At 44.9% G+C, this 12,746-nt stretch overlaps 1 protein-coding gene across 5 annotated transcripts in view; it reads left to right on the forward strand.

The window, feature by feature from the left end:
• The window catches only part of KIAA2012 (KIAA2012 ortholog), a 126,146-nt gene that overhangs the window by 74,527 nt on the left and 38,873 nt on the right, over nucleotides 1–12,746 (forward strand). For all 5 annotated transcript variants that reach the window (XM_070770257.1, XM_070770263.1, XM_070770265.1 and 2 more), the window contains one exon: nucleotides 8,284–8,353. In XM_070770257.1, coding sequence (XP_070626358.1) covers nucleotides 8,284–8,353 — 70 coding nt within the window. The remainder of the gene's footprint in view (nucleotides 1–8,283; nucleotides 8,354–12,746) is intronic.

Below are 12,746 nucleotides of genomic sequence, written 5' to 3' on the forward strand. Positions count from 1 at the left end.
ACTAAGAAAGATAGAAACAAAGGTGAAGACGTCAAACACTCGTGGGGCTCATGATGGGAGCACTTTCCAGTGCTGTAGACTGGCAGGGACTTCCAAGTTCACGTGGGTCACCCTCCTAACCTCACTGGTCCAGAGTTCTTAGGTTCCAGCTGCTTTGAGTGGTCCCAGTCCCAGCTCTGCCAGGTGGGGCTTTGATTCCGAGTCACGTATGCCCCAAATCTGTCTCTCTCCATGGCTGGGTTTTTCTTTCCTGTTTCCTCTTAGATAGGCTCTTTCCCCATGGTTTCAAGATAGCCATGAGCTTCTGTTTTCTAAATCACTGGCCTAGCTTGAGTCACATGGCCATGCACAAATGAAATCACCATGGCCAGAGGAATGGAAGACACTGATTTTCCCAGCCTGGAGCCATAGGAACTCAGAGTAGGGAGGAGAGGAGTGTTTCAAAAAGGCAAACTTAGAAGAAGAGAATGGTTCTGGGAAGCAAACCTAAAGATTTTCCTAGAAGTATTCAAAATAATTACTTTGATTCATTATTCATCATATGCCACCAAAACAATGTACCACAGTCTGGGTGGTTTAAACAATGGAAATTTATTTTCTCACAATTCTGGAAGCCAAAAGTCCAAACTTAAGGTGTCAGCAGAGTTGATTTATTCTGAGGTCTTCTCATGGCTCGTAGATAGCCGTCTTCTCTCTGTGTCTTTACGTGATCTTTCCTCTACACGTCAGTGTCCTAATCTCCTCTTGTTTAAAGACATCAGTCGTATTGGCTTATAGACCATTCAAACAACTTCATTTTACCTCTTTAAATATCCTGTCTCCAAACACAGTCACATTCTAGGATACTGAGGGTGTTCTTCAACATATGAATTTCAGAGAAACACAATTCATCCCCAAACACTTATGTTAATGAAACTATGCTCTTCTTTTCCTTAGCAACACTTTAGTTCTTCCCTTAGGGCTTGAAGAATTATGGTTGATGCTTCCTGGGATGCGATATCGTCATTAGCACTATTCATTCATTCAACTCATAATGAGCATCCACTACCTACTGTGTGTCTGGCACTTTCTGGGCCTTTGAGATACATCAACAAACAAAACAGATAAAGCCTTGTCCAGGCAACGTATATGGTAAATTGATAACTGCTATGTAAATAAGACAAGAACATATTTATGGAGCCTCTAGAAGCTGCAAGTGAGGGATTTTACAATTTTTGTGTGTGTATTTAGTGTCCACAGTGCTTTCCTGTTACACGTTTTCATTCAGCAATTTTGGCACCATATTATAGAAGGAAAGGCACTGTCATCCCCAAGGCCCACTTTCTAGTCCATCCTTTTCAAGACTCACAGAAATTATAACTCAGTCTGCTTCTGCATGAGACTGATGGGGACACTCTAGACTTTCTGACTCCCAGACCAGTCCTTGCCCCTCATACTACATCTTTTCTTGCAAATGTTCAGTGTTAACAGCTCTCCCTAGATAGACCTTCTGCTTGCTGAGGTGGCAGCTGCCAGACTCTTAGGGGCTGCCTCGCAGAAAGACTCAAATCTCAGGATTGTACATCAAAGGATGGAAAGCTCAAATCAAGAAAAGCACACAGGCTGTTCAACTCAGTCTATACTTTTCATCTCTGCACTTCCTGCCTAGTCACGGGGCACTTCATTCATTTTTGGCTGGTGCATGTAGGAAGCAGTGCACATTTCAGGGGATGAGGGTAAGAAACAAAAATATTGGAGCAGAAAAGGGAAATGGAAAAGGATATAAATAATCACAATTGCTAACATGAATGAACAATTGTTCTGTGCTAGGCTCTGTTGTAAATTTTACATGCAAGAACTCATTTAACTCACAAAGCGAATCTAAGAACTAGGTAGCATTATCCCATTTTACAGATGAGAAAAGTAAGGTCTTGAGAGGTGAAGTGACTTCTCAAATGTCATACAGTTGGTCAGGCAGCCCTGCGCCAGAGTCCATGTTTTGTTTGTTTGTTTGTTTCTTGGGCACACCTCATGGCACAAAGAAACTAGCGCCCCCTGCAGTGAAAGTGTGGTCTTAACCGCTGGACCACCAGGGAAATCCTGCTGCTGCTGCTGCTGCTAAGTTGCTTCAGTCGTGTCCGACTCTGTGCAACCCCATAGACGGCAGCCCAGCAGGTTCCCCCGTCCCTGGGATTCTCCAGGCAAGAACACTGGAGTGGGTTGCCATTTCCTTCTCCAGTGCATGAAAGTGAAAAGTGAAAGTGAAGTTGCTCAGTCGTGTCTGACTCTTAGCGACCCCATGGACTGCAGCGCACCAGGCTCCTCCGTCCATGGGATTTTCCAGGCAAGAGTACTGGAGTGGGGTGCCATTGCCTTCTCCGAGAGAAATCCTGGGACCCATGTTTTCAACCACTTCGCTATAAAACTTCCCTGCAGGCCTCAGCTGAGTCCTATCCAATCAAAATCAGCGCCTACCAAATTAGATAAGCATCCAACACAGCTCCTTCTAGAAAATTCCATCCCTAAGCACTCATCCAGTCTTTTGCAGGAAGATTTTCTGATTCTGCGGGGCTCTGCCATTCCCCTCCGTTTCACCTGCGTTCTGTGGAGTCAGCATAAAGCTTTGTCTCCCCATGATCGCTCATTTCCCTTCAGACAGGATACATTGAACATCTACTGTGTATCAGACACTGTTAGGCGCTGAGTGTACAGAGATGAATCATCGCCATCCCTGGCCTTCCAAGGAATCTGTAATCTAAGAGGCAGATAAACAAAGAAGTGGATAGTATCAGCACAGTTTTGTGCAGAGGTCAGCCCAGGTTGCTACAGGAGAGACGCCTTCATTTATTACACGTGGAATCCTCCTCAGATTCAAGAACCTCTTTATAACACTGAAGGCAATGCTGTCAGCCCATTTTCTAGGATAATCTGTATCAGGCTTAGATCTGGGGAAACATGATCAACCCAGAGTACATCTGGGTTCACATAAAAATTGACCCATGTTTTTTCTTTTTAAATCTATTTTTTGTAAAAGAAATGGTAATTGAAGAATAAATTAAGATAGAGATTTCTTTCCCTGGGAATTTTAATAAATTATCAGGGTTAGGTCATGGTAGTGGGGAAGAAAATAGCAATAATGCCAATTAATGCTAGATACAGAATTGAATATGCTTATACTCGACACTGACATCAAAGGGTATGTACGTTATGCCCAGAGGATATGAAGAATGAGAAATAAGCCTCCACCTCACAGCCATCACACAGGCAGTCATCGCTTGGTGCCCTTGAATCCTGACAGAGGGACCTGCCTGAAATGGGGTACCCTGAGTTGTCCCCTGTCCTTGGTTAGGAGTCAGGTGTTACTTGGATGTAACTTACGCAGGCAGGTGTGGGTACATCCTGCCAAGAAGAGTCTGGCTGTCACTACCCTGAACCCTGTGGTCATGTGGGGAAGAGACAACATGGATTTCAGTGAGGAGAAGTAACGGCAAAACGATGCTTGATGCTCAAGACGTTGTCCAGAGGTGGAGTGGGCCCCTGAGGAGGGAAGTTCCGGTGCCTAGAGTCATTGAAACCTACTTTGTTGACCACCAGCAGGCAAGTTGCAGATGAATCCCAAGCTGGTTTCCAGATGCAATGACCCCAGGACACTTGAAAATAATTTTGCCAGCAAGAATATTCAGGGCATTGAGTCTGTGACAGTTCCTCCCAAAAAAAAGCCCGAATTAAGTGGACTCTTATCAATATTAAAGTATCTGACCAGCAGTTGGGAAGCCCTGGGTGTTCTCGGACTCTGAGCAACCTTGTCACACTGTGGGACTCCTCTTCAGCTGCCTCTTCAGTAAGATGGAAATAGTAATACTGGAACCTCCCTACCTACCTCTCAATGGTGAGGCGAGAATTAGACGAAATAATAATTTTCAAAGAGTTTTCACATCTATAAAGGATTCGATTCACAAAGAAGAAAGAAATATTCACTGATCCCTGCTAAGAGCAGGCCTTCCACATATTAAACCTTATTTAATTTCCCCCACCCCCTTCCTGGTAAGTGTACAGTTCACCACTGTGCAGATGAGGAAACTGAGGATTGGTGAGATGAGCGAACCAAAGAGTGATATAACTGGCGGGAGAGGGAGCTAGTTTTCAAAGCCACCAAATCTACAATTCCTCTTATTGATAAGGTTTATCTGCGCTGTTCCTGAGAAGAATTTAATTGTATATCTTTGTTTAGCCTTTCAGTACCTGGAAGAGGAACAGAGATTTAATACTTTCATCTTAATAATGCAAGATACCTTATGATTTTCATAAATCCATTCCCTTTATTGAAGAATAAATGTGAGATCTTTTTAATACATGAGAAAAGTTGTACGACCTTGCAGTTGAAACTCACAAATGAGACCCTGATTCCCTTCAAGCATCAATAAGGCATTGAAATTGGTCATATAATGCATGTGTTAAATGATATGTTACAAAGAATTTCCAAATGTATTTTCCTAATTTAGCTTTTCAAGAACTCTCTACAAAATGTATCATTACTCCCATTTCACAGATGGAGAGGCTATGATCAGTCATACAGCGTGAGGCCAACTGGAGCCCCACCTCTGGCTCCTGCTCCCCCTCCGCCCTGTAGTTCTTTCCCGGAGCCTGCTATGGGCCTAGAAGTACCATGCTCAGATAGGGAGCTGGGTGTGAGGGGAGAGGGCAGGGCCAGTGGAAGGTTCTCCAAGAACAGCTGAGACCTTCAGGACACCTGGCCCAGCCCCTGTCTGTTGCAGAAACTGAGGCTCAGGAAGTAATTACCTCACATGACCTGTAAGGCCTGAGATGTAGCATCCAAGCTTCAGTGCACAAGGTCTGAGTCCAGGGCCTGCACCCCAACCCCTGGGGCAACTGTCTCTCTTGTCTGGTTTTAGCACTGCAGTTTGTGTTTACCAAGTGTTTGTTACCATCCCCACTCACCCACACCCCTCCCCAGCCCTAGAATACCACACTGTTGCCAGCACTCTTTCTAAATACAGCTCAGTCATGCCACTGGTTTGCTTGAAATTTCCTACCATGTCCCCATTGGCCTTCCGGTTAAATCCTGGCATCAAAAAATGTATTTCTTTTATAAATAGAAAAATAGAGCAAACAAAAAAAAATATTTTTTAAAACTCCAGACTGCAATATGCAATATCTGGCTGGCCAGAGTCTGATTCCCACTGTCTGGGCACTGAAGCCATGCCGAACATCCCTGGCGCCAGCACAGCCTCCTTGCTCTGCGGGAACTGCCCGCCTCCCCTTCCCCACAGGACTTAGCACCACGTCCACTGGTAAACAAACCTCCCCAGCCTAATTTAGCTTCACTTCCCCTGAGGTCCTGCAGAAACCTGTCATATCACTACATTTATCACACTGCATGGCAACGGTGAGATTTCTTGTTTCTCTACTGAGAAACAAGTTACTGAGCTTCTCACAGATTTTTTCAGCTCGGTACCCCCGGCGTCCAGCACAGTCCCTTGCGCACAACAGACACTCAATATATAGTCGTAAGCTGAATGAACAGATGAAGAGTGAATGACCTGGCCAGAATAACTGAGCTGGGATCTGAATTTTCTGTCCTTTGGTTTGTTTGGCTCACTTGAGTATTATTGCCGTGTTTCAATCATTGCTTTTGTAACTCATTAAAAGCGACAGCATTTTATTTAGTTTTAGTTTTTCCAGTTCAAATCTTGAATTCAAAATATATTCAGGAGGTTTAAAATATTTAACTATAAAAGGGTATGTCTCCCAGTTGGGCTCCCTCCCCATCCCACGCCACTATTGGCTGGTTTTCTGTGTACCCTTCCTGGGGTAGAGACATATTTTATATATGTTTTCACATATTATACTGGAGGAGGAAATGGCAACCCACTCCAGTATTCTCGTCAGGAGAATCCCATGGACAAAGGAGCCTGATCCATAGGGTCAAAAAGAGTCAGTCAGTACTGAAGTGACTTAGCAGGTTACGTATTATACACATTGCTTACGGTCTTACTTTTTTGTTTTACTTAATATATCTTGGAGTTCTACTTCAATTCATTAAGAGATCCTTTTTAATGGTTGCATCGTATTCCATCGTGTAAATTACCGTGATTTACTTAATACATCCCCAGTTGATGAGACATGTAAGTTGTTTCTAATATGCTGCAACGAATGACCTCAGATGTGTCTTTTCACATGTGTGTTCATGTATGTAAAAAATAATAGGTTTTTGACACCTTTCTAAGCAACAGGCAGAATTTTTTTTCTTAAGGCCACACCACATGGCTTGTGGGGTCTTAGTTCCCGGACCAAGGATTGAGCCCACACTCTTGGCAGTGGGAGCAGGAAGTCCTAACCACTGGGCCACCAGGGAACCCCCCAGAATTTCAAATTAAAACTATTTATGTTTCTAACGGGGACTCATCAGAAAATTCTTTCCAAATCCCCAATTCTGTCTGCATCTCTCCATCTGTGAAAGGAGAAGAGTATTTCTTGCTCCTCAAAGCTGATAGCTGCTTGCTATTAAGACTGAAGGTTTATTCTTCTGGGCTTTGAAATTCTTCCAAAAGAGGAAGCTTGTTTTTCCCTTTTAATCCAATTTCCTGTTAGACTAAAAAGATTTATAAACAGGATTTTTAAAAATTTATCTGTTTTGTAGTCTTCTAACAGCAGTTTACTAGACTGAGGCAGGTTTTTCCTGCAATCGTTTTTTTTTTAAAAACCTTTCCATTTACTCAGGGATGAATTTTTCTTTTTTTTTTTTTTTTAACTGCATCAGGCCAAATCTGCTTTGTCTCCAAACGGACACATGCAAAAGAAGGAAAGTTACTTACCTGATGTAGGTTTTCTTAGTCAGAATATCTGAGCAGCCACAAACACTAAGCTAACAGGTGAGAAGCACACCGGGTAAAAAGCCACCAAGCAAGCAGAGAATGTCAAAACAAATTAGCAGATAATTGTCTCTTCTCAAAGCAGCTTATGTATTTGATGATAAAGTGACTGACTGTCAGCTAAAGGGTGAGGAACTGGAGTCCCGGGGGAGGCTTCTAGGGCCTTCAGATTCCTTCTCCATGGCTGAAGTGAAGCTGTGTATCACACAGATTCAGGTGACAAAGGCCAAGAGCTGGCCTTATAGAACACTGGGGGCTTTATTTGAGTCACTGACTCAACCCGCCACATTTCCTTGGCAACTTAAGAACTGCTCTTCCTGCCCTCTAGAGAAGAGCCATGGTTCTCAATCCTGGCTGCATATTGGAATCACCCAAGAAGCCTTAAAGATGCTCCAGCTCCAGAAAGTCTGATTTTAATGTTGGAGGTTAGGGCCTAGGAATCTTCAATCCTAAAGGAAATGAGTCCTGAATATTCATTGGAAGGACTGATGCTGAAGCTGAAACCCCAATACTTTGGCCACCTGCTGGGAAGAGCCAACTCATTGAAAAAGACCCTGATGCTGGGACAGATTAAAGGCAATGGAGAAGAGGGTGGCAGAGGATGAGATGGTTGGATGGCATCACCAATTCAATAGACAAGAATTTGGGCAAACTCCAGGAGATGGTAAGGGACAGGGAAGCCTGGTGTGTTACAGTCCATGGGGCTGCAGAGTCAGACATGACTTGGAGACTGAACAACAACAACTGCCTAGGAATTTTTTTTTTTTTAAGTTCCACAGATAATTCTAAGATGCAGTCAGTGTTGAGGACCATCATTATAGAGATTTCTGGGTTGTGGGATTGCAAGCAGCTTGTATCACTCAGAGAAAGAAGAAAGGGTTTCACGTGGTAAGAAATCCAATCCATGGTTATCCTGGAAACCCCACAAGCCTGACCCTTTTGCTCCCTCACTTCAATCCCTCAGTACCTTCCATCTGTTTTCAAGGCAAAGACCAAGGTACTGAGAGTCTAACTTGTCCCCAACCTTTCCACTTTGCCCCCTCTCTGCAGTGGTCACACTGTGGCCCCCCCGAGTCCCTGCGGGTACCTCGCTGCCTTCTGTCAGTCCGTCTTTGCCAGCGACATTCTTTCCCCAAGTATGTCAGGCATGGAGCACAGCTTGGACAGGCAGACAAGCCTTCCCCAGAATGACGGATGAAGACAGTGCTCAAGGTCACTGTTAAGCCCACCTGGCTCTTCAGGGCCATTCACCCTGGCAGCAGCCTTCTTGGACACTTAAGTCAAAATAAACTGACAAAGGAGGAGAAGAGACCACTAAGAAAACTGGATTCCCTTATAGCAAAGGGCATGGACCCTAGGAGTGCTTGCATTTATTGTGTCTTATGTATCTTTTGTTGTTGTTACCTAACAGGCAAGTAGAGAAGAGATGGATGATCATGAAGAAGGTGGAGAACTCAGAGAAAATCATCCAGACGCTCAAGGTAGAGACAGTTGGGTTGGCTTTTATCATATCTGATTACAATAATTGTGGGATGAATTGCGCATCTGTGCATTGTTCAAAGATGTTAATGAGGAATGACTGTTCCATTTCCTGTCAGGCCATGGGTTGGAAGGCAGAGTATAGACTCTGATGCACTCTTAATGCATCACAAGCCAACTGATAATGACATGCTTTTATGTCCTTGGACTTGAGAGATTTATTTCCTGCCAGCGGCTGCAGATTGATGGAAGGCAGTGGAGACTTTGGGGCATTACAAAAAGACCCCACATGCATGTCTGTCTCTGGCTTCTCTTGCTTTCCCCAGCACTTGGGTATGCAGGTGAGGGACCTTAGATTCCCTGTCTGGAGGGACGACCTTACAACAAAGGGAGACCAGCATCTTTGGAGACCCAGCCCCTGACACCCACAGCTCTGGGTGACCAGAGCTGTTTGAATGTGACTTCCTCCAAAAACGATGCTGCATTTGATAATGATGATGACTCTGGGAAAGATTGGGCCCAGAACTAGGCTTTGGGGCATACCTCATATTCTCATACCTTGAACTGGAAGCTCTTCCCTGGCGGGGAGCACCTGGGCTTGCTACAGGATGCTTCAGTTAGCTAGGCCCAGGTCCACAGAGGTGGATTTTATCCTCATTGCTTCTTGCAGGAGTGGAAACAGTTGTGTGAGAAACACTTGCATTCTCAAGGAGTGGATGCAGGGTCCGCCAGAATTGCGTTTGTGGATTGCTGTATAAAAGCGTCCAGCAGAGGGAGCCAGAAGGTGAAAGTGAAGTTGCTCAGTTGTGTCTGACTCTTTGCGACCCCATGGACTGTAGCCCACCAGGCTCCTCCATCCATGGAATTTTCTAGGCAGGAGTACTGGAGTGGGTTGCCATTTCCTTCTCCAGGGGATCTTCCCAACTCAGGGATCGAATCCAGGTCTCCCGCATTGCAGGTGGACGCTTTACCGTCTGAGCCACCAGGGAATCCCTAGAGGGAGCCAGAGAGGGCTGAAATCCCGCCTCTGCTATGTTCCCAGGCGCTCCACCCCTGGGTGCATCCACCCAGGGGAGGCTCCTTTGCCTACTTGGTCCTTCTACTGGGACACCTTTCTGAAAGTCACATAAGGTTCTCTGGATAGTCGGTCAGCAGCAGATCTGAACAGATGAGTGGAGAGCCTGGGCTCTGGAGATGGACTACCTACCTCTTCCTTAACCTCCCCACCTCAGTATCCTGTTTTCAGAGACGAAAACAGGACTGCCCTTGGACTACCCCTGTGGTCCAGTGGTTAAGACTCCTAGCTCCCACTGCAGGGGGCGCGGGTTTGATCTCTGGTCGGGGAACTAAGATCCCACATGCTGCATGGCTTGACCGGAAAATTGTCAGGAAAAAAAACAAAAAACAAAAAAACAGTACTGCCCTGCCCTCATAAGTTTGCATGAGGGATAAATGAAGTAATTCATGTACCATAGCCCTTTAATGAATATGAATCTCAACTTGGATATCTCAATGAATAACCATGTACCCTCATCACAGCCACATTTTACCAGTCTGTGAAATGATGGCACGATTCTTCCTATCCTGTCTGGACCCTCATAGGGTGAGAGAGACCATAGAACTTACTGGAGATAAGAGTGCAAGTCATGGATTTGGGGGTTGCACCCTAACTTGATCTTTTTCTAGTTTCTATCTTTTGCTATTTTTTTCAAATGACACTCCCCTCCCAAAATTAATTTTAATATTCATTATAATTTTATACTCATTTTTAAATTTTTCATTGCTTCTGAATATCAGACAATAAAATACTACAGTAGCCTGATCCCTGTGTTCAGTCAAACTTTTAAGCAAGGTTTCTGCTGACCTACGTCTCCTGCCACTTCCGTTTTAAAAGCTGAGTAACAATAACCAGGGAAATGTATTCCGGTCTTCATATCTTCCATATCGTAAATCGCATATCCAGACTGTGAACACTGATGAGGCTCCAAGGTCTTGGCCAAGTGCAGTGGAGGTTTTACGCAGTGCAGAACATGGCCAAATCTAAGCAATGACCAAGTCAGTCAAAACAGATTTCCTGGGAGGGACAGGCCCCGGCTCAGTTCCATAAAGGTTACTCAGACAGTCTTTTACCCAGTGAAATATCACCACAGAAAATTAAAGAAAGCATTTGCCTGTCCCGAATGATAAATGCTAATGTTCAAAAAGGATCTCAAATCTTTGAAGGGAAAAAAAGGAGGGAGTGCCAAGGAATTTTTTTTAACTATTTAAGGATCAGTTTTCCCCTCATGGGTCTTACAACTAATTGTCAGGATTTTTTTCCTCCTCTAAATTAAGTAGTGAGCTGCAAGATTAACTATAAGCAATGAGCCAGGGCCACATCCAGTGAGAATACCCTGAGTCTTGGACTTGCTGAGAACACAGCATGCAAGTTTTCACAAGACAGTTCAAAACAGCAACCCCCAAGTCAGAGAGGGCTTGGGAAACAGCTCTTATTTTAAATATGAAACTTTTCTTTCTGCCTCTCTTTCTCACCCCCGAAGTCCAAGGAAGGGATAAAATTTCCATTCTTTTTTTTTCTTTTTGGCTGCACTGGGTCTTCATCCCTGGCGTGGACTTTCTCTAGTTAAGGTACACAGGCTTCTCATTGTGGTGGCTTCTCTTGTAGCAAAGCAAGATCTTCAGTAGTTGTAGCACAGGGATTTAGTAGTTGTGACTCTCGGGCCCTAGAGCAGTAATTGTTCTGCTTCTGCTGCTGCTGCTAAGTTGCTAGGCTTCAGTAATTGCAGCACATGGGCTGTGAGGTTGTGGCACATGGGCTTAGTCGCTCCTCTGCATGTGGAATCTTCCCAGACCAGGGATCGAACCCATGTCCCCTGCACAGGCAGGAAGATTCTTATCCACTGGACAACCAGGGAAGTCCAAAATTTCCATTCTTCTTTCAATTCTTGTTTATTTCTTAGGCCAACTGCTCTCAAACTTCAGTGTGCCTCAGAACCACGTGGAAGGCTTGTAAAAATAAAGATGTCTGGGCCTCCAGAGTTTCTGACTCACTAGATCTGGGCTGAGGTCATAGCATTTACAATTTTATTAAATTCCTCAGTGATTCTGAGGCTAGTGGTCCAGGGACCACACTTTGAGAACCACAATCTTGGGCCTTGCTTCGAGGATTTATCTCTCTGAATTTGACAGTGACTCAGTTTAATCTGTTCTTTTGGACATAATAGGAGTATGAACATTGGAGAGCTTTGTTTAGGCAGCATCACAATAATCAAGAGCATCTATTATTGGGAATTCCCTGGTGGTCCAGCGGTTGGGACTGTGGGCCATGGGCCTGGGTTTAATTCCTGGTCAGGGAACTAGGATCCTGCAAGTCTCACAGTACAGCCAAAAGAAAAAAGAGCACCAATTATCAAATCTGAGTCCCTGGGTTCAAATCCTGGTTCCACCTCTTACTAACTGCAGCCTTGGGTAAGTTACTAAACTTCTCTGGGTATCTTTTCATCTGTAAAACAGGGATACTATAGTACTTCTCTTGTGGGGTGGTTGTGACATACAGGAGTTAATACACACAGTGTGCTTGCAAGAACGCCCGGCACACAGTGAGTACTCACTGAAGGTTAGATACAGTCTACTTCTTAAATACCTTGGTTTAGTAGCCCTATCAGGAAAGACTTGTTCTCGGTTTAACATGATGGAACATAATGATTTACTTACTTTCCAAATCCGTCTCATTTGCAGGGAGGCAGGGTGGGGTTACTGGCTCTCAGGGACTGACTGAGTCCTCTTTGAGAGTCCTTCTTCTGCTGAGGTCCAGGGCCAGGTAGCAGACCCAGTCTGAATGAGGTCATGTTGCAGTAGTGACAGAACCCCTCGGAATGTGGCAGACCTTAAAACAGTCTCAGGAGCTTTGAAAGATCTGGGGAGCCCTGCATGAGTGTAGGGGGTCCCCAGTGACTAGCCTGAAACAATACAGGGTGGAAGACAAAAGGCAGATCTGGCAGAAAACCTTAGAGACCAACCATTTCTATTCTACCAGGAAAAAAGGCTCAGAGCATCATTGCTCTGTCATGCAAGAGACAGACGTGCAGTAGTTAGGATGTTGGTTCTAACAAAGACCAAAAGAAAGTGACTTCAAACAAGAGGGAAGGTTTATTTCTCTCTCAGGGAAGGGTCTGAGCTGGCAGGCAGGGGGTGGGACAGCTCCACTCCACAGGGCTGTCCAGGGACCCAGGCTCTTTCTTATCGTCTCTCTGGCACTCCATTTGCTGTCACCCCTGTCTGCCTGGTCAGAGCTGGCTCAGCTTCCCCTTCACCCTGCAGGACAAGGGAGGGAAAGGCCCAGCTGCCTTGTAAGAGCCTAATTCAGGAATTGCACCTCTTCCACCTCTGCTCATA

Source organism: Bos indicus, chromosome 2 (assembly GCF_029378745.1).
Source record: "Bos indicus isolate NIAB-ARS_2022 breed Sahiwal x Tharparkar chromosome 2, NIAB-ARS_B.indTharparkar_mat_pri_1.0, whole genome shotgun sequence".
In the NCBI taxonomy this organism is placed as follows: domain Eukaryota; kingdom Metazoa; phylum Chordata; class Mammalia; order Artiodactyla; family Bovidae; genus Bos; species Bos indicus.